This window comes from Schistocerca nitens, chromosome 3 (genome assembly GCF_023898315.1).
Source record: "Schistocerca nitens isolate TAMUIC-IGC-003100 chromosome 3, iqSchNite1.1, whole genome shotgun sequence".
Taxonomy (NCBI): Eukaryota; Metazoa; Arthropoda; class Insecta; order Orthoptera; family Acrididae; genus Schistocerca; species Schistocerca nitens.
In genome coordinates, this window is record NC_064616.1 from 363690795 (window position 1) to 363716873 (window position 26079).

General features: G+C 47.4%; 1 protein-coding gene across 1 annotated transcript in view; it reads right to left on the reverse strand.

Moving 5' to 3' along the window:
* Positions 1-2398: 2398 nt before the first annotated feature.
* The window catches only part of LOC126249233 (uncharacterized transmembrane protein DDB_G0289901-like), a 72239-nt gene continuing 48558 nt past the window's right edge, over positions 2399-26079 (reverse strand). Inside the window, exons 3-4 of the mRNA XM_049950889.1 lie at positions 13072-13947; positions 2399-2451 (exon numbers count right to left, since the gene is read on the reverse strand). Coding sequence (XP_049806846.1) covers positions 2399-2451; positions 13072-13947 — 929 coding nt within the window. The remainder of the gene's footprint in view (positions 2452-13071; positions 13948-26079) is intronic.

Consider the following 26079-nt stretch of genomic DNA (forward strand, 5'->3'; position numbering starts at 1 on the left):
TGAAGCTGGGATCCCACCCGTTTCTGTTCGGCGGTCGCAGCTTCTGGTGTCTTATGCCCTCACTATCCGTTCTTCTCCCTCTCATCCTTCCTATTCTATCCTGTTCCGAGACCATGGACGTCGCCCACCCGACTCCCGCCCTCGGGCGGGTTTACCGGTTGGGCTGCGCCTTGCGTCTCTTTACCATGATTTTCAGCTTCCTTCTTTGTCCTGTCTTCCTCGCTCCCTCCCCTCCACCCCTCCTTGGTTAGTTCCTCGGCCTCGAATTCGGATGGATCTCCGCCGCGGTCCGAAAGATTCCATCCCCCCGGTGGTGTTTCGTTCCTTTTTCCGCAAAATTTTATGGGAGTTTCGGGATGCTGTTGTTTTTTATACTGATGGCTCTAAATCTGTTGATCATGTTGGGTATGCCTTCACGTCCTCTGTTGGAACGGAAAATCATCTGCTGCCACCTACATGTGGGGTGTTTACTGCGGAATTGATGGCAATTTCCCGGGCCCTTACCTTTATTAAACAATCCCAACACAACCGCGTTTTGTTATGTACGGACTCGATGAGTGGCCTTCTTGCTATTGACCGGTGTTTTTCGCGCCATCCCTTGGTCTCTGCCATCCATGACCATCTCGCTGATATTCACCGTGCTGCTTGTTCCATTGACTTCCTATGGGTCCCTGGCCATGTGGGTATCCCGGGAAATGAGCTCGCTGATCGTTTGGCTGGGGGAGCAGTTACTTACCCCCGTTTTCTGTAACCCCTCCTGCAGCGGATTTACGGCTTCACATCAAATCCCACTTCGAGCGATTAAGGTGACGCCAGGCCCGTGGCATTCTTCCTTTCCCCTCTCCCGAAAGGACTCGACCACACTGTGTCGTCTCCGCATCGGCCATACCAGGCTGACCCATTGTTTTCTTATGCGTGATGAGCCACCCCCACTTTGTGGTTGTGGATCCTTCGTCAGTAGCCCACATTTTGGTTGAATACCCCCTTCTTTTGGCTCTGCGTGCTAAGTACAGACTCCCCCACACTTTACCTTTGATGTTGGCTGACGATTCCCGGATGGTCTCTCTGGTTCTTGGTTTCCTCCGGGAAAGTGGTTTTTATTCTCAGTTTAAAGGTTTTTAATCTCTCTGGTGTTGGGGCTGGGCGGTGAGTGTTTGGGTTTCTCCCACTGTAGGCAGTTCACCTCCCTCAACGGAATCCTCTTTTCTTCCCCTTTTACTCTGTTTTTACCCTTTTATTAAGGCTTGGTTAGTCTTTCTATTCCCATACGTACTTTCTGCATTATAGCAGTTGTACCTTTTAAGTCACAGGTGGTCTTGCCTATGCTGCTTCAGCATAGTGTTGGGTTCGTTCTCTTGCCGACTTCCCTCATTTGTTTTTTACCAATGACAACGTGACTGCCCTTTTACGATTTTCCCTTTTCCGTTTTATTGTTCTGACTTTTCTGAGATGTCCCGTTAGCAGAATGGAGTATATTTGAAACAAGGGACTGATGACATTGCTGTTTGGTCCCTTAAACTTCAAACAACCAACCAACCAACCACGCGGCCATGGAGTACGTCCTACCAGTCATGCAGGCGGGATGGGGTTCTCCTCACTCGCCTCCGCATCGGGCACAGTCCCTTAACGCATGGTTTTTTACTCCAGCGGGAGGCCCCCCAATCTGCAGTGCTTGTGGCGTCCAGATTACTGTCCGCCACATTTTAACTGACTGTCTTTTATTCTCTGACCAGAGGGCGGTGGTTTCTTTGCCACCGGATTTGCCCTCTATTTTACAAGACGACGCAACGACTGTGGTTAAGGTCTTACGGTTTTGTGTCCTGTCCAATTTGTTGCCTCGGATTTTAGGGAGAGGGTTTTAATGTGCTGCTGGGTGACTGGCTCACCCGGGTTTTAGGTAAGAGGTCCGCCAGTCACGATTACCTCCTTGTTTCCCTTCGGTCTGTTCTCCTTTCCTTTTTTCCTTTTTTTAGTGCGTTTCTTCTCCTCTTGTCTTGCTTCTGTCTGTGAGGATGTGGAACTGCGTCAGGTCTGTGTCTTTTAGCCGTTCTCATTGTTTGCTGTCCGTCTTAGTCCCTTCACTGCATCTGTTCCTGTTTTTATGCGTTTGGGCGCTGATGACCACGCTGTTTAGCGCCCGTAAACCTCAAACACACACACGTGTACTGGTGTCAGAAGTCTTCCACACCTAGTCTGATTCATGGCAATGTGTGCAAGTATACAAAACATTTAATTAAAAGTAAAAAGTATGTCCTGAAATGTCACTTAAGGCAATTATTCCAATTTACCGTCTACATAGTAACTTGCGCAGAAGCTTAAGGCACTTAAAAGTTGCAATGATTCGTGGAAACTTCCTAAGGGACAATGAGAGTTTTAGGTTCTTTGATATACAAGTTAGCTAGGCATGACACAAGCAGATGCTCACACTGAATTGATTATGCAAGTTGGAGCCTGTATGGGTTAATAAACAATCACAACTATTATACAACCCAGCCTCATTTGAGATACTGTGCACCCCTTCATATGAGAAACACTGGGATGACACAGTGGTTGAGATAAACTAGCAGTGTGTTTAAAACTAGTCTGGTCATTCGTAGTTGTCCACTGTTTCCCTGAACTGTGTGAGGCAAATGGTGGTAGGTCACACGGTATATACTTCTCAGAGCTTGTGCTGCATCACTAATTATTTCATAATCCATGGGGCGGTAAGCACAAAACTTTCCTCCTTAGTAAGGAATGCTACTGAGACTTCTATTAATAATATTAGTCAAATCTGCAGTGCTGTGTTTAAATTTATCCAGTAATTAAAGCACCTCCATGAAAATTCTACCTGGGGGACATAACAGAATATGCGGTGGGAACAATTGATCTATAGCTGAGCTCCCAAGGAAAAGGGAAAGAATTATTCTGTAGCCAGACCCCAAGGGGCTCAAGGTTCTCCTGTGATTTTGTGTGTGGTGCACATGGGACCCTGATCTATTACAGCCAATTATTCCTTCCTGGCTGCATTTCCTTCACCCTACACTCACTCCCTCCCTATCCTCAGTCGTTCCCCGTTGCCCCCTCCTTCCCCTCTCTCGGTGTTCAGATTTGTATCAGCCTGACTATCCACCTGGTTCCCTGTATTGCTTTCAATTTGTTCCTTCTGTCCTTTTATCCTTCATAATGTTTAGGCCCCTGCTTGAGGTTTGACCTCCACTCTTAAATGTTCTGCTTTTAGTGAGAGCCATTTGAGGAACTCCCTCCCTAACTTCTACAGGGTGGATTACTCCATCTCCCCCACTGTAGCCCCCCTTCCACCCTGCTAGGTCACAGCATGTATAGCTAGTCTGTGTGCTTGTGCTGTTAAATGTCCATCTGAGCCCCATGACAACACAGATCACACTACTGATACCTGAACTGTTCCCACATATGCCAAGGAGTGGTCGCTTGTCTTCTTGGAACATCAGGAACTTCTAGCAGTGGCTGCCATGCCAGGTGGCCCTAGCTGTGGCTGGATGGCGCCCATGTGGAGAGTGGGTGGCATCAGGGCAGATGCTTGGCAGATGAAGTGTATGAAGCTGCAAAAATCTGGCTATTCACAAATGGCCATCTCTTCAAATGCTGTTTTGTATGATGCTGCAGAGTTTCCTTCCCTGGCTACACCCTGGGAGGGGGGCCAGGCTCGCTGTCCTGGGATGACTGACTTTCCCTGCTACCTTGTCTGTACTAAGAAGTATGAGGAGACGTTAAACATGACAAAGCTCAGTTTTTTGAGAATATAGAAGACAGGTTTTGTGGAGTTTCTTAGTAAGATGTGGTTGGGCTCCCTGTTCATTAAAGCTTCTTCTGCTGCCCAATCTACACCTCCTTGTGCTTGTGATCGTCTTGAAAATATTCCAGTGTCTATTACTCCTCACCAAACTCTGAAATGATACAGGTAGTGATTTTTCATAGGGGCCTCACCCTGCAAACTGATGAACTCTGGACTAATCTGGAGTGGCAGCGTTACTTTAGTTTGACGTGTGCAGAAGTGTCACAGACAACTGATCTGATATCAGCACCTTCATTGTGGCTTTAGAGGGGATACACTCCCAGTGAGGGTCAGTGGTTATGTGCTAAAGATGTGATGTGAAGTTGTACATCCCACCACCCATCAGATGCTATTGGTGCTTGCATTTTGGGAATGTCTACCTGTTGTGTGATGGACCATCTGTATGGTGACTGTGGACCCCACTCCAAGATTGAATCCCCTATGTTCTGCTACCCGAGTGTTTAAATTGTCATGACGCCATTCCCTGGATTGCCGTACTTACGAAGTTCGCCAAAAGTATGAAAGGCTCCATCCACTGTCACTATCTTCCACTTTTGCCTATGTTACTTCCTTTCCCCCTTCTACCTCTTCCTTACCCCAGCCCTACCCCTCTACCATCCCACTTCCCTGCAGTTCCCACAACCTTCCGTCTGGGAGCTCCTCCCTCTCGCCAACTCTTTGGCACCGGCTAGTGATAGGGCTCCCTCCTGGGACCCTTCCCCTCAGGCTGGAAGACTCCTACCACCACCCAGCCATGACATGCTCTATAGGAAACACTGTTGGTCTTCCCATGTCTCTTACCTGGCAGCCCACTGTATGCAGTCCTGCAATGTCCTGTGTCCTCAATGGTACTTACTGGGGTGCCAATCGAACCATCCTCCCCAGTTTGTACAGGTCCCTTATCCATTCGAAACTAGACTATCGGTGCTTTGTTTATGCATCTGCACGCCCATCCCTTTTACGCTGTCTCAGCACTATCCATAATCATGGCATCCATTTGGCCATGGGTGTCTTTTACACCAGACTGGTTGATAGTCTGCATGCTGAAGCTGCTGAACTACCACTGACCTGCTGCTGTGACTTTCTCCTCAGTATGTATGCATGCCGTTTGTCTGCCACATGTGGTCACCCTTTGATGATTCCTTTGATAGTCAGTATGGGGCTTGTCCCTCTTCTTACCTCGTGGAGTCCACTTTCGATACTTGATACGGCGGCTTAACTTGACGCTACCTGCAACTTTTCCTGTGGGTGTGAACCGTTCACCACCTTGGGTTCGTGAAGCTACCCATGTTAACCTTGGCCTTAATTTGCTTCCTAAGGACACTACTCCAGCCTCAGTCTATCGCCTTCAGTTTCACGACCTTCGCATGTACTTAGTGATAGTACCTTTGTATACAATGTTGGCTCTTGGACTGACTGTGGGGTTGGGTGTGCCTCAGTCATTGGCACCCATGTCTTTCGATATTGGCTTCTGGCACACTCCTCAGTATTTACAGCCGAGCTTCTCGACTTGTATCAGACCAGAGGAGTCTTCCCAATTATGTCCTCTAGTCACTAAATCAGCACCCTCCCAAGTCTGTCTGCTGTACACTGCTCATCCATTAGTGCAAGCAGGTCCAGGAAAACTCACTTGCTCCCTCTTGGTGGAGCCAATGCCATGTTTCTGTGGGTCCCTGGTCATGTTGGTCTGCCATGAAACAAGGCTGCTGATGCTGCTGCCAAGGTTGCAGTCCTTATACCTCAGCCTGTGAGTACCTCTATTCGTGGTGGTGGTGGTGGTGGTGGTGGTGGTGGTGTCCCTTTAGCATTGCCAATGGCCCTCCCTTCATGGAAATAAGCTTCAGCTTATTAACACTCTCCTGTCACCTTGGAAGACCACCTCTCAGCCCTCCTGCTTGGGGTAGATAATTTTAACTCGGATGCATATTGGGCACTGGCTTTTAATCATTTGCTCAGTGGTGCTGCCCCACCACTTTGTATGCATTGCACCCAAATTTTAACTGTCTGACACATCCTGCTGGAATGCCCTTATTTACCAATGTACTTTCCAGCTTGAGTTTGCCATCTGTTTTATCAGCTGTTTTAGCAAATGACGTGCAGGCTGTCGACCGTGTATTACTTTTTATCCTCCAAAGCAATATCATGAAGGCCATTTAACTTTATTTTGGATCCCCATTTTTGTATGGTGTTTTGTAGCCCTTTTCCCACATGCCTCTTTCAGCTGTCCCCTATTCTGTCCATTCTGACAGACAATCGTTTCCCTTGTCTGTTTGTGTTCTATAGTTTTGACTTGGGCACGTATGACCCCAATTTTTTGCACCCTAAAACAAAACATACAACCCAGCCATGAGATGAACTATCCATGTGCTCAAAGGTTGCACACTCTTTTGGTTTCAGATCTTGAAGATGCCTGTATTCTCTCCATGCCCTACCCTCCATTTCTGAAAGAGGGGAGAACCTACGTCCCAAGACAAAGCTCCCTTGGTGCCCCAGATGCCATCTGCCTACTTGCAACCTGATAGATATTTTATTTAGGGATTTCACCCCAACCTTGACAAAGATGACCACCTCTTGGCTTCTTTGTCTAACCTGGACTCACGCCACATGATAATCCAGTGGAATTAAAATGGATACTAGCGTCACCTACTGGAAATGTCTTGTCTCCTCATATTGTCTTGTTCTTCAACAAACACATTTCTGTGAGGACCACTTTCCAACATTACATTGTGATAGTGTTCTATTGAAACTGTGCCAGCCCCAGGGTAGCATCTGGTGGGGTCTGCACTTTGGTTTACTCTGATGTCATTAGTGACTGGATCCCCTGCATACCAACCTGGAAGCAATAGCGGTTAGAGTGCAAACGACTCCACCAATCACCATTTGCCATGTCTACCTCCCTCGAGGTAGACAACTTCCTTACACTTAACTGTCTACCTTACTCCAGCAACTGCCACCCCAGTTTCTCCTTGGGCACTTCAATGCCCACCGCTCACTATGGGGAGTGTCACTTCAACAGGTTTGGGGTCTTCTAATTGACCAACTTACTACAGACCTCGAGTTGTCTCCTCAGTGATGGTTCCCCTGCCCACTTCAGTGCCACTCATGGCACCTTTACTGCTATCGATTTCACGATCTCCTGCCCTGCTCTCAGGGCTTCCCTGCATTGGTCATTTCATGATGACCTTTGTGATAATGGCCAACTTACGGAGGTTCTATTGTTCCCCTGCTGCTGCCAGGCACAGGCCCCAATGTTGGGCATTCTGCTGGGCCAGTTGGCCTTTATATACATCTGCTGTGCACTTGGAAACCTCCCTCTCGAAATCCATCAATGCAGTCATGCAAGGCATCTGTGCCACTATTCTCTGAGCTGCTGACAGTGCTGTCCCCTTAACCACAGGGCCCACTCATTGTAGAATGTTACTGTGGTAGATAGTGTGTCGCTGTTGCCATCCAGGACTGCCAATGGGCGCTGTAGTGGTTTAAATCGTACTTTGCAGACCAACCTCCTCACTTCCAAATGTTTCCATGTTCAGGCTCGTTACCTTATTAAGCAGAGTAAAAAGGAATGCTGTAGGCGCTATGTTTCCTCCCTGGGATATATGCCTCCTAATCACAGGTTTGGTACAAACTCCATAGCCTTCTGGGCCGCCAACTGTCAAGAGTCTTAACCTCAAAGGTGATCTGTGCACTGATACAATGGTCCTTGTGGAACACTTTAAGATACTTCAACAGCATCAGCATCCTCCTATCCCGCTACCTTTCTCCAGCAGAAACAGTTGAACAGACTCCCTCTCCCCCCAGGGGGGTCCACAACTCTTGTGGATACATGCATAGTGAGCACAGGACCCCGAGCTAATGTGGCCCTCCTTCCTTTCCAGGCTGCATACCTTCCTTTTCTGCATCCTTCCCTATCCCCCATCTTCGCCCCCCCTCCCCTCACCTCTGGCTCTTTCCTTCCCTTTCTCCCCTTCTGGGAGTATGGTTTGTGCCTATGTCCAGAGACAGATGCTAGAAAATGTAACACATTCTTCGCTTTCTCTGCTTGCATGACTTCGTCCTTCCATTGTCCTTTTCCTTACCTCTTCTCTTTACCCTTTTTCTCCGCTGCGGCGTTTGAGACATCTCTTCTTTCCTTTCCCTTTTTGTTTATCCCTTTCCCTTTCTTCCTCCCTGTGCGTGTCTGAAGGCCTACCCACGCATTTTCGTGCATAGCCAGTGACGGGGTAACGCGTAATTCCCCGCCCCGGGTAGACAGGTAGGACAGGTACGTACCCCCTAGTAATGGCCAGGCCCAGGGAGGGGTGATTACCCGAGCTGATACCTTCCAAAAGTGCCGATTGGTCCCTCCGTCCGTTTGTCGGGAGGTGTGACCTGAGGTGTGAACAATCACCTAAGGCGGGAGTGCCCTCAGAGAGGGCTCTCACAAGGGAGGAGCGCGCCATCGGAGACGCTGGTAATCATGGGTATTCTTCCACAATGGTTTCCTCATCTTCCACTATGTCCGCTCACAAACGTAAGTTCACTGAGTCTCAGCCAGACAGTTCTTCCATCGTTGCCACAGTTCCTTGTTGTTTCTCGGTCTGACGAAGGTCAAGACTTCTCCACGGTCAACCCTTTCATTATTCAGAAAGGTGTCGACGCAGTTGCAGATCGTGTAAAGTCTTGTTCCAGATTACGGAATGGCACCTTGTTGTTAGAAACGGTGCCATCCAGGCACAAAAATTGCTGCATACTTCACTGCTCCACACTTTCCCTGTCCGGGTAGAAGTGCACCGCAATTTAAATTCCTCACGTGGAGTCGTTTATACAGGATTCCTCGACGGATTGTCTTGACGAGGAAATTCAGCACTACCTTTCTGACCAGGGCGTAATGGCTGTTCATAGTTATGAAAAGGGTTGACACGAACATCATTCCAACCCGCACAGTCTTCTTGACATTTGACAGTTCAACTCCCATCGAAAATCAAAGCGGGCTATGAGATAATTTCCGTTCGCCCTTACGTCCCAAACCCTACGCGTTGCTATCGGTGCTAGCGGTTCAATCGTACCAGCCAGTCCTGTTCCAACCCAGCCAAATGTGTTACGTGTGGCAAGGGTGCCCATGAGGGTGCTTGTCAACCTCCATCCCCGCGTTGCAGCAACTGTATGGGTGACGACGCTGCTTTCTCTCGAGATTGCCCCATTTTTAAAGACGAAAAGCTCATTCAGGAAATCAGAGCGAAGGAAAAGGTGTCTACCTTTGCTGCTCGAAAATTATTCGCCAGTACACAGCCCACCGTGCCTCAGACAGGAAATTACAGCACTGTCCTTGCCTCTCCTCAGCCAACAAAGGAGGCGGCCAAGCAGACTTGCGACCTCACCTTTAGTGCCATGGTCGTCAGATCGGCCACTGCAAAGATCGCCCACTCTATGGCTCACCCTTCATCGGGTTCTGCTAAATCTCGAGTCCGAAAGTCAGACACCAAGACTTCGAAAAAAGAGCATACTCGTGAAGTTTTTTACGTACCCCAACTTCACAACCATCGGTTCCTACTTCATCTAAACATCATGTTTCCAAGAAGGCTAATAAGAAACCCAGTTCATCTCCTTCTCTGCCAAGGCGTGTCTCATCTACAGCACCACCTGGCGGATTCATTGGGAGAGTGCTTAGAAAATGTAGTCCATCAACAAAGGAGTGGCTTACAAAACACTCGTTCGACCTATACTTGAGTATTGCTCATCAGTGTGGGATCCGTACCAGATCGGGTTGACGGAGGAGATAGAGAAGATCCAAAGAAGAGCGGCGCGTTTCGTCACAGGGTTATTTGGTCAGCTTGATAGCGTTATGGAGAAGTATAGCGAACTCCAGTGGCAGACTCTGCAAGAGAGGCGCTCTGCATCGCGGTGTAACTTGCTGTCCAGGTTTAGAGAGGGTGCGTTTCTGGATGAGGTATCGAATATATTGCTTCCCCCTACTTATACCTCCCGAGGAGATCACGAATGTAAAATTAGAGAGATTAGAGCGCGCATGGAGGCTTTGACAGTAGTTCTTCCCGCGAACCATACTCGACTGGAACAGGAAAGGGAGGTAACGACAGTGGCCCGTAAAGTGCCCTCCGCCACACACCGTTGGGTGGCTTGCGGAGTATAAATGTAGATGCAGAAATCGCCCTCGGCCGTCTTGTGTCGCCGAGGTGCACTGCTGGCGGCCGATCAACCGGCCGATGGCTGGTGGCAGGAGCTGCTCCTGAACAACCTATGGATCAGGATCTTCTGCCTTCGGCTGAATGCCATTCCATGCTGTCGGTCGCAAGCTCTGAGCAGTCGTTGAGCTGACGGCAGCCTTGGTCACATTCCTCCATTTTCTGTTCGCCCTATGTCCATTATCCACTGGAATATCTGCGGCATTCGAGCCAGTAGGGATGAATTGTCGATCCTCTTACGATCCTACTCACCGGTCATCTCCTGTCTTCAGGAAACAGCTGCGTCCCCATGACCGCTTTGTTTTCCCCCATTTTCAGTCAGTCCGATTTGACCTCCCCTCTGTTGAACGCACTCTAGCACATGGAGGGCTCATGATTCTTCTCCATGATACTCTCCATTAACACCCAATCCCCTTAAACATTTCCTTCCAAGCAGTCGCTGTCCGTCTTTCCCTTTCTGGATACACCTCTCTGTACTGTATACATTCCATCGTCCACACCAATGGCACGAGCTGATCTCCTTCATCTTCTTGGTCAGCTTCCAACCCCCTATTTGCTGGTTGGGGACTTCAATGCCAACCACCCGCCTTGGGGATCTCCACATCCTTGTCCGCGTGGCTCACTATTGCTAGACGTCTTCCACCAAGCGGATCTAGTTTGCCTCAACACTGGGAACCCTACATCGCAGCCACAACTGCCATATATATGCGCCAGAGAGGCTGGAAGTTTGCCAAAGCCGATTGGACACTTCTTTCGTCTCTAGCGACATTCGATGACCGTCACTTTCCTAGCGTCGACGAAGAGGTCATTCATATTACAGACGTTATTCTTACAGCTGCGGAACGTTCAATACCTCGCACCTCAGAATTGCCCCGGCACCACCCAGTTCCTTTGTGGAATGAGGCATGCCGTGACGCAATACGTGAGCGGCGACGTGCTCTTCGCGTTTTCCGCCACCATCCTACATAGGCCAACTGTATCCGCTATAAGCAGTTCCGTGCGCGGTGTCGTCCAATCATCCGTGATAGCAAGAAGGCAAGCTGTAAATTCTTTATTAGCTTATTTAACACCTTCACTCCCTCCTCGGAAGTTAGGAGTCGGATTCGACGGTTATCAGGCGCGCACTGTCACGCATGATACATTAGTGGACCCCGTCGCAATTTCTAACTCACGGGCTCAATACTTTGCTGAGATTTCGAGCTCTTCAAATTACCCGCCAGCGTTTCTCCCGAAGAAACGTGCTGCGGAAGTGCAACCTCCTGCTTTCTTCTCTCAAAATCGCGAAAGCTATAATACTGTTTTCTCCATGCGGGAACTCCAGCATGCACTCTTTTTCTCGCTCCTTCGCCCCAGGACCGGATGGTATCCACATCCAAATGTTGCTGCATTTATCATACCATAGTCTGCGTTACCTCCTTCGCATTTATAATCGAATTTGGACCGACAGTACTTTTCCCAGACGATGGCGGGAAGCTATCGTCGTTCCTGTTCCGAAACCTGGAAAGGATAAACATCTCCCCTCTAGCTATCGCCCCATTTCTCTCATGAGTAGTGTATGTAAGGTTTTGGAGCGTATGGTGAATTGCCGTTTAGCTTGGTGGCTGGAGTCCCGCAGTCTTTTAACACATGCCCAATGCGGATTCCGAAAGCATCGTTCTGCAGTTGACCATCTTGTTGATCTCTCCACTTATATCATGAACAATTTTCTCCGGAAACGCCAAACAGTAGCAACATATTTTGATCTGGAGAGCATACGATACCTGTTGGAGGACAGGCGTCCTCCGCACACTGTTCTCTTGGGGCTTTAGAGGTCTGCTGCCCCTTTTCTTCGCGAATTTATGGCAGAGCGCACATTTAGAGTGCGGGTGAACACTACTCTCTCCCGTACTCTCTCCCAAGAAAACTGGGTACCCCAGGGCTCCGTGCTGAGTGTTGTACTGTTTGCCATTGCCATAAATCCAATTATGGATTGTCTCCTTCCTGATATCTCGGGATCCCTCTTTGTGGACGATTTTGCGATCTACTACAGCTCTCAACGGACCAGCCTTCTTGAACGACGTCTACAAGGATTTCTCGATCGCCTCTATTCTTGGAGCATCGAAACCGGCTTCCGTTTTTCTCCCAGTAAGACCGTTTGTGTTAATTTTTGGTGACGCAAGGAGTTTCTTCCACCCTCCTTACATCTAGGACCTGTCAACCTTCCGTTTTCGGACGTCGCTAAATTCTTGGGTCTTCTGTTTGACAGAAAACTGTGCTGGTCCTCCCACGTTTCCTATCTTTCGGCTCGCTGTCTGCGATCCCTCAACACCCTCCGTGTCCTGAATGGTACCTCCTGGGGAGCGGACCGAGTGGTCCTTCTCCGCCTCTATCGCGCCTTAGTGCGCTCGAAATTGGACTATGGAAGCATAGTTTACTCCTCTGCTCGGCCGTCTGTTCTTTGGCGTCTCGACTCTATCCACCACCGTGGATTACGTTTAGTGTCTGGAGCATTTCACACCAGCCCTGTGGAAAGCTTTTATGCTGAGACTGCTGAACCTCTGCTGTCCGATCGGCGAGCTGTCCTAAGTCGTTATGCTAGCCATTTGTCTTCCATGCCTGCTAATCCGGCCCATGACATTTTTTTCGACGTCTCCTTGGATTTAGGGTATGCAGGCCGCCCTTCCTCCCTACTACCACCACCGGGAGTCCGCTTCTGTCAACTGCTCCATTCTCTTTCCTTCCGCTTTCCGAAAAGTTTGACAACTTGGGGTACAACACCGCCTTGGCTCCGTCCCCGGATCTGCCTGCTCCGTGACCTGTCAATTTCCCATTGATGGTACCCTTCACTTGTTTATCGTTGGCATTTTCTGCTCTGTGCACAAATTAAGGAAGCCGCATTTATTTACTCTGATGGCTCGAAAACATAGTTAGGTGTAGGGAGTGCCTATATTGTTGGCGACACCCCAAATAAATTTCGGCTTCCTGACCAGTGTTCGGTTTATACTGCGGAGCTTTACGCTGTTCTCCAGGCTGTCCAATGGATCCGTCGCCATCAGCTGATACAGTATGTTATCTGTTCAGATTCTCAGCTCTCTCCTCAGTCTCCAAGCTCTTTACCCTGTCCACCCTCTGGTCCACCCTCTGGTCCACCCTCTGGTCCACCCTCTGGTCCACCCTCTGGTCCACCCTCTGGTCCACCCTCTGGTCCACCCTCTGGTCCACCCTCTGGTCCACCCTCTGGTCCACCCTCTGGTCCACCCTCTGGTCCACCCTCTGGTCCACCCTCTGGTCCACCCTCTGGTCCACCCTCTGGTCCACCCTCTGGTCCACCCTCTGGTCCACCCTCTGGTCCACCCTCTGGTCCACCCTCTGGTCCACCCTCTGGTCCACCCTCTGGTCCACCCTCTGGTCCACCCTCTGGTCCACCCTCTGGTCCACCCTCTGGTCCACCCTCTGGTCCACCCTCTGGTCCACCCTCTGGTCCACCCTCTGGTCCACCCTCTGGTCCACCCTCTGGTCCACCCTCTGGTCCACCCTCTGGTCCACCCTCTGGTCCACCCTCTGGTCCACCCTCTGGTCCACCCTCTGGTCCACCCTCTGGTCCACCCTCTGGTCCACCCTCTGGTCCACCCTCTGGTCCACCCTCTGGTCCACCCTCTGGTCCACCCTCTGGTCCACCCTCTGGTCCACCCTCTGGTCCACCCTCTGGTCCACCCTCTGGTCCACCCTCTGGTCCACCCTCTGGTCCACCCTCTGGTCCACCCTCTGGTCCACCCTCTGGTCCACCCTCTGGTCCACCCTCTGGTCCACCCTCTGGTCCACCCTCTGGTCCACCCTCTGGTCCACCCTCTGGTCCACCCTCTGGTCCACCCTCTGGTCCACCCTCTGGTCCACCCTCTGGTCCACCCTCTGGTCCACCCTCTGGTCCACCCTCTGGTCCACCCTCTGGTCCACCCTCTGGTCCACCCTCTGGTCCACCCTCTGGTCCACCCTCTGGTCCACCGGATTCAGGACTGCCTACGCTTGCTCCACTTGGGGGCCGTCTCGGTGGCGTTCCTCTGGATCCCAGGACACGTTGGTATCTGTGGAAATGAGGCGGCTGATATACCGGCCAAGGCTGCAGTCTCTTCTTCGGCCAGCTATTTGCAAGATTCCCTTCGCCGATCTACGGAGTGTTTTATGTTGTCGTGTTCTTTTCTGGCATGCACATTGGTAGACACTTCCCCCGTAATAAATTGCGGGATGTGAAAGCTCGTCGTGTGCTTGGACCTCTTCCTCCCGAACGCGTCGTCGGGAGGAGGTAATTTTCGATAGACTCAGGATAGGGCACTGTCTTTTTTAGCCATCGACATCTTTTAAGCGGCGATCCTCCCCACTCTGTCCCCACTGCTCTCAGCTGTGGACGGTAAGACACCTTTTAATTGAGTGCCCCTATTTTACTCAGTTACGCGCACGTCTACAGCTGTCGCCTGAAATATCGTCCATTTTAACAGATGACACGCGCTCAGCCGATCGCGTTCTCGAGTTTATTACTGCCAGTGAGATGTCGGTCAGTTGAAGCTCTTTTTGGAGACAACCAACCCCTTTCTGTAGTGGTTTTTAAGCTTTCCTTCTGCTCTAAGTTTCTCCAATTTTGAGTGTCGTTCCAATTGCTGCTGGTTTCCATTTTCGTTTTTTACGTTTTCCTAACTCAGACCGGGCGCTAATGACCATAGCAGTTTTGCGCCCTAAAAGACTCCCCCTCTGTTTCATCTTGCACCATGTTGTGCCCTATAATGAACACTTCACTGAATGGGAAATCTTCCAGGCTCTTGCCTCTTCCTGAGACGTGGCCCCCGGCCCAGACTCCATCCACAAGCAGATGATGAAACACTTGGCTGTTGTGCAGAGGCAGCATCTCCTCAGGGTCCTATTGCATTTGGCTTATGGGTGCTTCTGTCACAATGTGAGACAGTATAGTCGCCCCTGGGAAAGAACCCAACGTCTGTTGACAGCTGCTGCCCATTTAGCCCCCATGCTGGTCTGGGGGTTTGAATTATCTGCAGTTAGACACACTGCTCCAGGACCTGATGAGATCCATTATACCATGATTCGACATTTGTGCCCAGAAGCGAAAGGTCAGCTCCTCTTGTTTCAATCACATCTGGTTTGACGGACAGTACCCCACAACTTGGAAGGAGACAATGTTAATTCCATTCTGGAAATCAGGCAAGGACCATAGCACCCCTGAGTTATTGGAGCGTCGCCCTTACCAGTTGTATGGGTAAGACTCTTGAATGCCTGGTCACCTGCCACCTTGTCTGGCTGCTAGTCTCAATGTCACCTTAGCTGTGCCCAGTGTGGTTTCAGGTGCTACTGTTCCACTCTTAACTTAATTCTACTGTAGACGGCGATACAGGATTCGTTCTTAAACTGAAACACATTTAGTTTGTGTTCTTTGACCTCAAAGCATACACCACTACTTAGAGAGCTAACTTCATGAATGTGAACTACATGGATGCCTGCTGCTTCTGATCCAATCTTTTCTCGAGGACTGACATTTTCGTTACATTGGCGATGCCATGTCTGATCGCTATGTTCAGAAGAATGGTGTGCCCTAGGGCAGTGTCCTCAGTGTCACATTGTTTGCCATCGCTATCCATGGCATTTCCTCCACAGTAAGGAGCCCTGTCAAATGATTTTTGTTTGTGGATGACTTTCCAATCCTTTACTCTTCCTCTGATCTTAAGACGACGACGACGCAGCTACAGTTGACCATTAGGAGGCTGAAAACCTGGGTCCAGACAACTGGTTTTAGGTTCTCTGACAAAGGAACCTCCCCATCGTACCCCTCTCAGATTTAGTTATAAGTTGGCACAGTGGATAGGCCTTGAAAAACTGAACACAGATCAATCGAGAAAACAGGAAGTTGTGTAGAACTATGAAAAAAATTAGCAAAATATACAAACTGAGTAGCCCATGGCAAGGTAGGCAACATCATGGATAGTGTGAGCTCAGGAGCGCCGTGGTCCCGTGGATAGCGTGAGCAGCTGCGGAGCGAGAGGTCCTTGGTTCAAGTCTTTCCTCGAGTGAAAAGTTTAATTTTTTATTTTCAGACAATTGTTATCTGACGCTCTTAAGTTTTCATCACTTTTTTGGGAGTGATTATCACATCCACAAGAAAACCTAAATCGGGCAAGGTAGAAGAATCTTTTTACCCATTCGCTAAGTGTACAAGTTAGGTGGGTCGACAACATATTCCTGTCATGTGACGCACATTCCGTCACCAGTGTCGTATAGAATATATCAGACGTATTTTCCTCTAGAGGAGTCGGTTGACCTATGACCTTGCGATCAAATGTTTTCGGTTCCCATTGGAGAGGCACGTCCTTTCGTCTACTAATCGCACGGTTTTGCAGTGCGGTCGCAAAACACACACTAAACTTATTGTAGTGAACAGACGTCAATGAACGAACGGACAGATCAAAACTTTACGAAAATAAAGTAAAATTTTCACTCGAGGGAATACTTCAACCAAGGACCTCTCATTCCGCAGGTGCTCACGCTAAGCACGGGACCACGTCGCTCCTGAGTTTATATTATTCATGATGTTGCCTATCTTGCGCATGGACTAATCAGTTTATATATTTTGCTTATTTTTTCAGTTCCAAACGACTTCTTGTTTTCTCCATTGATCTGTGTTCAGTTTTTCAAGGCCCATCCACTGTGCCAACTTACAACTAAATCTGAGGAGGGGGGGGGTGCGATGGGGAGGTTCCCTTGTGAGAAGACTGTCAATTTTAATCGTGCTCGTCGGAGTTTTAACCAACCAGAGCTTACAATAGGGACTGTATTTTACGTTTTCAAGACATTGCGCTTTTTGGGTTTGACTCTAAACATGGCTCCCACACCTGAAAGAAATCCCTGCAGGTCCAGGGGTAAGAATAGGCCTGAGGTATTCCTACCTGTCGTAAGAGGCGACTTAAGAGTTCTACATGTTTCACCCTTCGTGATGTTCCCCCACAGGGTTTGACCTCCATTCTTCAAAGTTTCCTGAATGGCAAGCCAATTGGGGAAGAGTGCCTTACATGTTGTCATGTCCACAGAGCATTGGGATATTTATCCCACTTCCTCGTCTCATTTCAGTCTCGCTCATTCTCCATCTCTTGGGTGCATTGTCCACCATGCACTATGCAGTGTCACTTTATCTGTTGACAATGACCATGGACTTCTTTGCACCTGATACCAGCATGGTAGTATGTTGTGGTGGGGCCACCATGTATCCTGTTGGTTGTAGCCTCCAGACCACACAGCACACAGGGATTGCTCTGCTGCTGACTGCGCCGCTAACTCCCCACATATGCCAAGGGGTAGATGACCAACCCCCTGGGGCATTGGGACTCCGGGAATGACCAACCTGCCAGGTGGCCTTTGCTGTGCCTGGATGGTGCCCATGGGGAGGGCTCCTGGTCGGAGTGACATCAGTGTGGATGACACGCAATGAAGCCTAGTCCATCTCTTGCTGGCCATGAAACACCAGCAGTTTCTATGTGATAAGCTCAATTCAGCGCACAGAAGTATGACCACAAATCGTTCCCCTCCCTGGCCACACTATGGGAGGAACGTCAGGCTAAGAATGGCAGCAGATCCCGGTACCTTGTATGTTAGAAATCTGATGGGGAATATTTCATGACAAAGCCTGTTTTTTTTGTTCAGCATTTACAGGAAAAGTTTGGGAAGGTGGAGGGATTGTCCAAAATAAGGTCTAGGTCAGTGTTGATCAAAACAGCATCCTCTGCCCAGCCACAGATGTTACTCTCTTGTGACAAGCTGTGGGATGTTTCTGTAACAATGCCCCATAAGAGCTTAAATATGGTCCAGGGTATCATATTTCACAGAGACATTCTTTTGCAGTCTGACAATAAGCTGGGCGTCAGTTTAGAGTGACGAGTAAATTTTGTCCGGCGTGTCCACTGGGGTCTGAGGGATAATCAGGTTGCCACCTGCCTTCATATTGTCCTTTGAGGGTGATACTTTACTAGAGAAGGTCAAGGTGATAGCCTACCGCTGTGATGTAAAGTCCTACATCCCCCCCCCGATGCAGTGCTTTACGTGCTGGAAGTTCGACCACATGTCTTCCTGCTGTACTTCCAACGTCACATGTCGAGATAGTAGACGCCGATCACTTCCCAATACTCCATGTGCCCCGCCTCCCATCTGTGTCAACTGTGGAGAGCGCCATTTGCCTTGCTCGCCAGACTGCAGGATTCTCCAAAAGAAAGGAAAATCATGGAGTAAAAGACCCTTTACCGACTGACCTACATTGAGGCTAAGGAAAAATGTGAATGCCTGTATCCTGTGCATATGACATCGTCTTATGCTGCCGCTACAACAGTTCTGGCACCATCAGCTCCGCCAACCCAGGTCACCTCTGTGCTGGAAGACTACACCAGCCCCCTTGATGGTGGGAGCATTTCCCTCCCTGTTGCTTCTGCACCACCTACTTACGGAGCACCCCCCCCCCCCCCCCCCCCATCTTTGTCCAAAAATTGGAGTGACATCTGATGTTTCTGCTCATAGTAATAAACTCTGTGTAATCCAGAAGTCTACTGCAGTTTGGCACTATTCCTTCCACTACTCTTGGAAGGAGTCCACTGTTTTATGCCGTCTACGCATTGGTCATACCAGGCACACCCGTTGTTTCCTCATAGATAACCACACCCACAGTATGGTTGTGGAGGCAGACTGACGGTATCCCACATTGGTGGAATGTCCCTTTTGTATCTTCGTGCTAGGTGTAGTCATCCTGGTTCGTTAAATTTAATATTAGCAGGCTATTCACGGATGTTTGAAAGGTCATCAGTTTCCTCTGAAAGTGGTTTTTATTTCCAGATGTAAGGTTTTACTTTACTCTTGGGGGCAGGGGAGTTGTGGTTGGGACCTCTATTTACGTCTTCTGCCTATGACCACTCCCTCATGGAAAGACCCCCTTTTCGATTAAGGCCTTTTACGGTATGTTAACTTCATTATTTATAATTTTGCTCTCTGACTGGATCTGCCCACTTTTAGCGGACCCTCTTTCTTCTGTGATTAACTTCGGAATCGCGGGACTGATGATCTCACTGTTTGGTCCCATAAACCCTCTGTTCCGTAGCCAGTAAGACGACTTCAACATTTTTGGCCTACTTCCACAGCTTGTATTTTACATTCAATAATTGAGAATTAAATCTCAGAGTTGACAAAACCAAACGATCTCTTTAAAGTCTCATTCTATGTTAAGTTTGTCATTGGTTACTTTAAAGCACTTGTGGTGGAAATGAAACAAAATGCTGAGGAAAAATTAGGCTGGGTACTAGATTCTAAAAGGTACTAGATATCTGAAGTAAAATAAAATAAGTTTATAGACTAACAACTGTGTAAAATGCCTAAAACACTGTTTCATTAATTGCCGAAAACTAGTGAAAATATCAATGTTCCTCTTTCTCTGCTAGGAATCGGCGCGGGACGCAAGAAGATAGTAATTTTAGAAATTCTACTTGGATTTTACGTAACTGTCAGTGTTCATTACATACCATCTGAGTACTGGACGTGAACAATGGGTCGCAGTATGCTGAAATGGCATGGCAGGCGCAAATATCGTATAAGGGACACACCATATGTACGCTTGGAAGAGAGCCCTGATACTACTAATGCAGGTGCGTAAACATTTACTTTCAATGTTTTAAATTGTAAGACCTTTCCAGGGGCAGATGTGGACCGTGACCACAATCTGTTGGTTATGAACTGTAGATTAAAACTGAAGAAACTGCAAAAAGGTGGGAATTTAAGGGGATGGGACCTGGATAAACTGAAAGCACCAGAGGTTGCAGAGTGTTTCAGAGCATTAGGGAAAGATTGACAAGAATTGCAGGAACGAAATGCAGTAGATGAAATTCTAAAGGCAGCAGATGCTGTAGTAGGTAAAAGGACGATGGCTAGTAGAAATCCTTGCGTAACTGAAGTTACCGAATTTAATTGATGAAAGGAGAAAACAAAAATGTAGTAAATGAAGCAGGCAAAAAGGAATACAAACATCTCAAAAATGAGATCGACAGAAATTGCGAAATGGCTAAGCAGGGATGGCTAGAGGACAAATGTAAGGATGCAGAGCTATATATCACTACTTGAAAGATACTGCCTACAGGAAAATTAGACCTTTTGAGAAAAGAGAACCACTTGCATGAGTATCAAGAGCTCAGATGCCCAGCCAGTTCTAAGCAAAGAAGGGAAAGCAGAAAGGTGGAAGGAGTATAGTGTCTATACAAGGGCTATGTTCTTGAGGGCGATGTTATGGAAAGGGAAGAGGATGTAGTTGATGAAATGGGAGATACGATACTGCGTGAAGTTTGACAGCACTGAAAGACCTAAGTCGAAACAAGGCCCCCAGGATTAGACAACCTTCCATTAGAGCTACTGATAGCCTTGGTAGAGCCTGACCTGATAAAACTACCATCTGTTGAGCAAGATGTATGAGACAGGCGAAATACCCTCAGACTTCAAGAAGAATACAATAATTCTGATCCCAAAGAAAGTGTTGACGGGTGTGAAAATTACCGAACTATCAGTTCATTAAGTAATGCCTGCAAAATACTAACACGAATTTCTTACAGATGAATGGAAAAACTGGTAGAAGCCGACCTCAGGCAGTCAGTTCGGATTCTGTAGAAATATTAGAACACGTGAGACAATACTGACCTACGACTTCCTGTAGAAGATAAAGGAAAGGCAAACCTAGGTTTCTAACCTTTGTAAACTTACAGAAAGCTTTTGAGAATGTTGGAGGACTCTTTCAAATTCTGAAGGTGGCAGGGATCAAATACAGGGAGCGAAAGGCTATTTACAATTTGTACAAAAACCAGATGGCAGTTATGAGTCGAGGGACATGAAAGGGAAGCAGTGGTTGGGGAGTGAGACAGGGTTGTAGCCTCTCTCCCATGTTATTCAATCTGTATATTGAGCAAGCAGTAAAGGAAAGAAAAGAAAAATTCGCAGTAGGTATTAAAATCCATGGAGAAGAAATAAAAACTTTGAGGTTCGCCGATGACATTGTAATTCTGTCAGAGACAGCAAAGGACTTGGAAGAGCAGTTGAACAGAATGGACAGTGTCTTGAAAGGAGGATATAAGATGAACATCATCAAAAGCAAAACAAGGATGATGGAATGTAATCGAATTAAATCGGGTGATGCTGAGGAATTAGATTAGGAAATGACACTTAAAGTAGGTGAGTTTTGCTGTTTGGGAAGCAAAATAACTGGTGGTCGAAATAGAGGATATAAAATGTAGGCTGGCAATGGCAAGGAAAGCATTCGTGAACAGAAATTTAGCCTAGAGTACAGATTTGTCAGGAAGTATTTCCTGAAAGTATTTGTATGGAGTGTAGCCATGTATGGATGTCAAACATGGACGATATCTAATTTACACAAGGAAATAGCTTTCGAAATGTGGTGCTACAGAAGAATGATAAAGATGAGATGGGTAGATCATGTAACTAATGAGGTACTGAACATAATTGGGGAGAAGAGAAATCTGTGGCGAACGTGACTACAAGAAGTGATCGGTTGGTAGGATATGTTCTGAGGCATCAAGGGATCACCAATTTACTATTGGAGGGCAGCGTGCAGCGTAAAAATCGTAGAGGGAGACAAAGATGAATACACTAAGCAGATTAAGAAGGATGTAGGTTGCAATAGTTACTTGGAGATGAAGCAGCTAGTGCAGGATAGAGTAGCATGGAGAGCTGCATCAAACAAGTCTCAGGAGTGAAGACAACAAGGGTTGTCGTGACATGACATATCCTGTGAGCAAAGTAACTTTCTCTGTAAAGTAGTTACTTCTGTAACCTAGTATCTATGAAAATACAGGGCGTTGAAGTATGAATAAAATTACTTAAGTGGTGGTACAGACCAATCAGAATAACATTCCATAAACGTGTCGAATTGTTACTCTTGAGGTACAGCTGGTTAGTGTTAATTTCACGTGTTGATAAAAGCTGTGATGGGTTTGCTTATCCAGTGTCATATTTGTTTTAAAATTACTGTAACTGTAGTTTGTTAGCCAATTCTATTGCAGCGTTTAAGCACCCCACAGATATTTACAAATACTGACATATCGATACAGTATTTGTGTAAGAGTTTTGTAATGGAAATTCTGCAGCTGCTTCTTTCAGACAATAAGGGGAAAGTTTTCCTAACTGCAGAGTACCGTACCAGATTAGTGCCAACTATTGACTTGAGCAGTGCCCAGCAGTTATCTCGTCTGAATGTGCAAGTGAGTTGTGAAGTAAAGGAATTTAGTTGCTGGAAGTAACGCCTTAAACAACAATCCGCGAGTTTTAACAACTGTGTCCCAATGCAATAAGGGGGACAAAACGCAAGCACGGCCTTTGAGCCCCTAGGTGTTCAAACCCTTCGTTAAGTGTGTGGTCATCATGTGGCAACAAACCATTGCAGTAATTACTAAATGTTTTTGTGTTGCAGTCTTACTGAAACCTTCTTAGACTCGTTGTCTCAAGGACAAAACGCTTGTTAACCTAGTTTCTTCGTGGGACAGATTGAAAACATTATCTCTTCATTTATTTTACGCAACTTATTTTGGTTAACTCATTTTCGGTACCAAGTTCTGGATCTGACTGCATATTCAACATTTCTTTTACAGATGAGTGGGACATAAAGTTCGCGAAGTACACAGCATGGTAGCCAGTCTATTTTCATGTATAGTTGTAGCCCCCTGACTATGCAGGCAACACACTATTGATTAGAGCTTTAACCAAGCGGTAGGTGCATATCCGTTTGGAGCATAAAGACCTTGAGCAATGGCCGTCCAGCTAGGTGGGAGGGCCTTTGTAGCCTTTGCAGCCACTTAAATTCATATTTACCTGGTAAGAGGGTTAAACTTAGGTCCAAATTGTAAACTGAAATATTATGCTCAGAAACGTTTTTATGCACATCTGGCTTGAACACCTTCAGGTCGTGAATCCACCGTCGTTAAACAGTTTCAGAACATTAGTTTCAGGTCGTGAGCAGCAGTCAGTAAACTTAGCTGTTAGTCTTAATGCGATCCTGCCTAGAGTATGAATGCATGATTTTGGTTATGTTTGACCACTTTATTTTAAATATTATGCAGTAAGGTCACTATGCTGAGACGAGTCACCATTAATCAGGCAGCAAATCGTGACGTAAGAAACTTGTAAAATACTCCTACTGCCAGACGTCGGTCAAGCTGCAGCTGTAAAAGGCATGGCCGACCACGAGGGGGTAATAAACTTAAGTGGTGAAGCCCACTTTCCATCTGAAGTCTCCTACCACTCACTTGGGTAAGACAGTCTGGCTGGCAGTGTTCATTCTCATATGGCTTTAAATTGTACATTTGAGAGTGCTGATAACGCAAGTTGTCTTCAAATTACTTCGCTGCTACAGCTACATTGGTTTTGCTCAAAAAGTTTTAATCACACAGGAAGCTAAATTTTGACTCTCTTTTGAAAATGTCTCTGGTCAACTTATTTAACCACGTTTACTGCCTTCGTCACTTCTACAGTCAAGTCCTGAAAATTTTGGTTTTACCAGTGACATTAGTCTAATTTTTAGCGGTATTTTCTGCGCCTTTGGTCCAGTGGGCATATTTCAGCCACCATTTGTAAAGTCATTTTTCAACGTACAGGCTTTTTGTTCCTCTGATGCATCTGTATGAAGACATTTAGAAGGGGGTGTACTAATTGGCTCTCCATTATCTCTGGCTGAGAATGACCTATTTTGTTCACATTTGGATCAAAATTTTTCAAAAGTCCATTTAATTTAGTTCACCAATAAAAATTTTTCAGAACTGTCACATAAACGCAAAGAACTACATATACATAAAACAGCAGTATATACAGATTTAAAACTTCTTTCCCTGTCAGTGTAGACCCATTGCAGTCAGTCAAACATCAGGCGAGCTGGTAGTGCGTCAGAGGAAGTCTCAGCTGAGAACGTTTGAGATAGGATTTGCCGTACAGTCTTGGGAAATAACACGAAAACTTACTTTTATGTCCATACGCCGTAAGCAACTGTGTGGGGAATCGCGGAGGGTACCTTGTTCTACTAGTCATTTCATTTCCTTCTCCATTTAAAAATAAAGCACGGGAAATACGACGAAGATTTCTCACCGTCGATGTAGAAGCCACCTGATGGTGGCCCACTTACTCAGACTGCTTTAATTTGGCTGCTTCCAGGCGGCATAGTAATCTTGTGACAAGCTCCCTCTGGAGCTAGCAGATGTCAAAGCGACTGATCGGCTGTTAAGTTACACCCTCCTAAGATGGTTTCTATTCATCTCCCTGTAGGTAGAGCGTTTTCTGGTCTCATTGACCGCCTGAGCGGTTGGAGGGGCACACTTCTCCTGCTCCCCACCTTCCCCAATGGTTTCTTGGTGGCCCAGCCTGGCCTCTACTGCTCCTGCCTTTCTATTTATTCTTTATCATTTCTCGATTTTAATGCCTAGCCTTGACTGACCTTTTAATGACCTGTCTGTGCTATCTTTTTCTGGGCTTAGGTTTTTTGTTAGTTACAATTAGGCTTCCCAGGATTTGCCTTTTGCCTCCTTCATTTGATAACTCCTGGTTTGCCACTAAACGGCTGAAGGACTGATGAGCCTGTTGTTCACTCTTTCACTCCAAACAAACAAAATGAAAAATGTCTATATGAACCCTAATATCTCTTACCTTTGTGGTCCTTACTGCAAAATGTGAGTTGGCTACCATTCCGCAGTCAGCTTCATGTGCCAATTCTCTGAATTTTCTCATCAACATTTCACGAAAAGAACGTAGTCTTCCCTCCAGGGATTCCCATTTGAGTTAGAGAAGTCGGTAATAATGGCTTGTTGATCAAACCTACAGGTAAATAAATCTAGCGCCTCACTTCTGAATTGCTTAGAGGTCTCCCTGTAGTCAGACCTGGTGGGGATACCCAGGCTCTTAGAGTGGTACACAAGAATGAGTCAAGAGTGCTACACGAGACCTCATTTATAGATCCCCAGGGCTCACGGTTCTTTGGAGAGGTCATGCATGGTGCACACTGGCCCTAAGCTATTGCAGCCCATTCTTACTTACCTGGCAGCAGTTCCTTCACTGTGAATCTCCCTCTCCATCCTCACTCCTTCCCCACTGCCCCTCCCTCCTTTCTTGGTGTTCTGATTCATCGACCTGGCTATCCACCTGGTTACCCATATTACTTGCAGTTTTGTTCCTCTAGCCTGTCTTTCATTTTTTTGGCGTTTTGGTCCCCCTTGGGTGTTACCCCAATACTAAATTTCCTGCTTCTAGTGTGAGCCATTTGGGGAAGAACTTGCTTCCTAGCAGGTATGGAGTGGATTCATCTCACCCCTTCCTCTTTCCCCTCTTCCTCCTCTGTCATAACCCCTCTCGAACCTGCTAGGTAACCAGCACGTGTAGTGGGTCATTGTGGTAAGGCTGTTACGTACCCATTGTGTTGACCCCCTGACAACCCAAAGATCGCACTGATGAAATATACCAAGCTACAAAAATCTGGCCCTTCTCAAATGACTGCCTCAGAGTGGCAAATGTTACTTGACTGCTGTTTCCATGGCCTCGGAGTCTTCCCTTCCTGGCTACACCCTGGGATGACTGCTAAGATTGCCACCTTCAGCTAAAACACATTCCCCACTACATGGTTTGTCCTAAGACGGATTGGGATAAATAGACTGCGTCAGAGCTGTTTTTTGTGGAGAATATTAAGGACAAATTTGGAGAAGTGGGGTCTCACTAAGATATGGATGGGCTCCCTGTTAAATTTCCTCTGCCACCCAGTCTGCAGCTCTACATGCTGCCAATAGTCTTGGCGACGTCCCAGTGTCTATTACCTCTCACCTGTCACTGTATATTGTCCAGGCAGTGATTTTTCATAGAAACCTCATCCTGCAAACTGATAAGGAACTCCAGGCTAATCTGGAGTGGAGTGGTGTGGCGTTCGACATGTGCAGAGGCATCATATGCACGACTGCACCGATACTGGCACCTTAATTCTTGCTTTCGCAGGAAGATACCATTCCAGAGGTCAAGGTTCTGTGCTAATGATATATGCAGCTGTACATGACACCACCCATGACGTGCTCT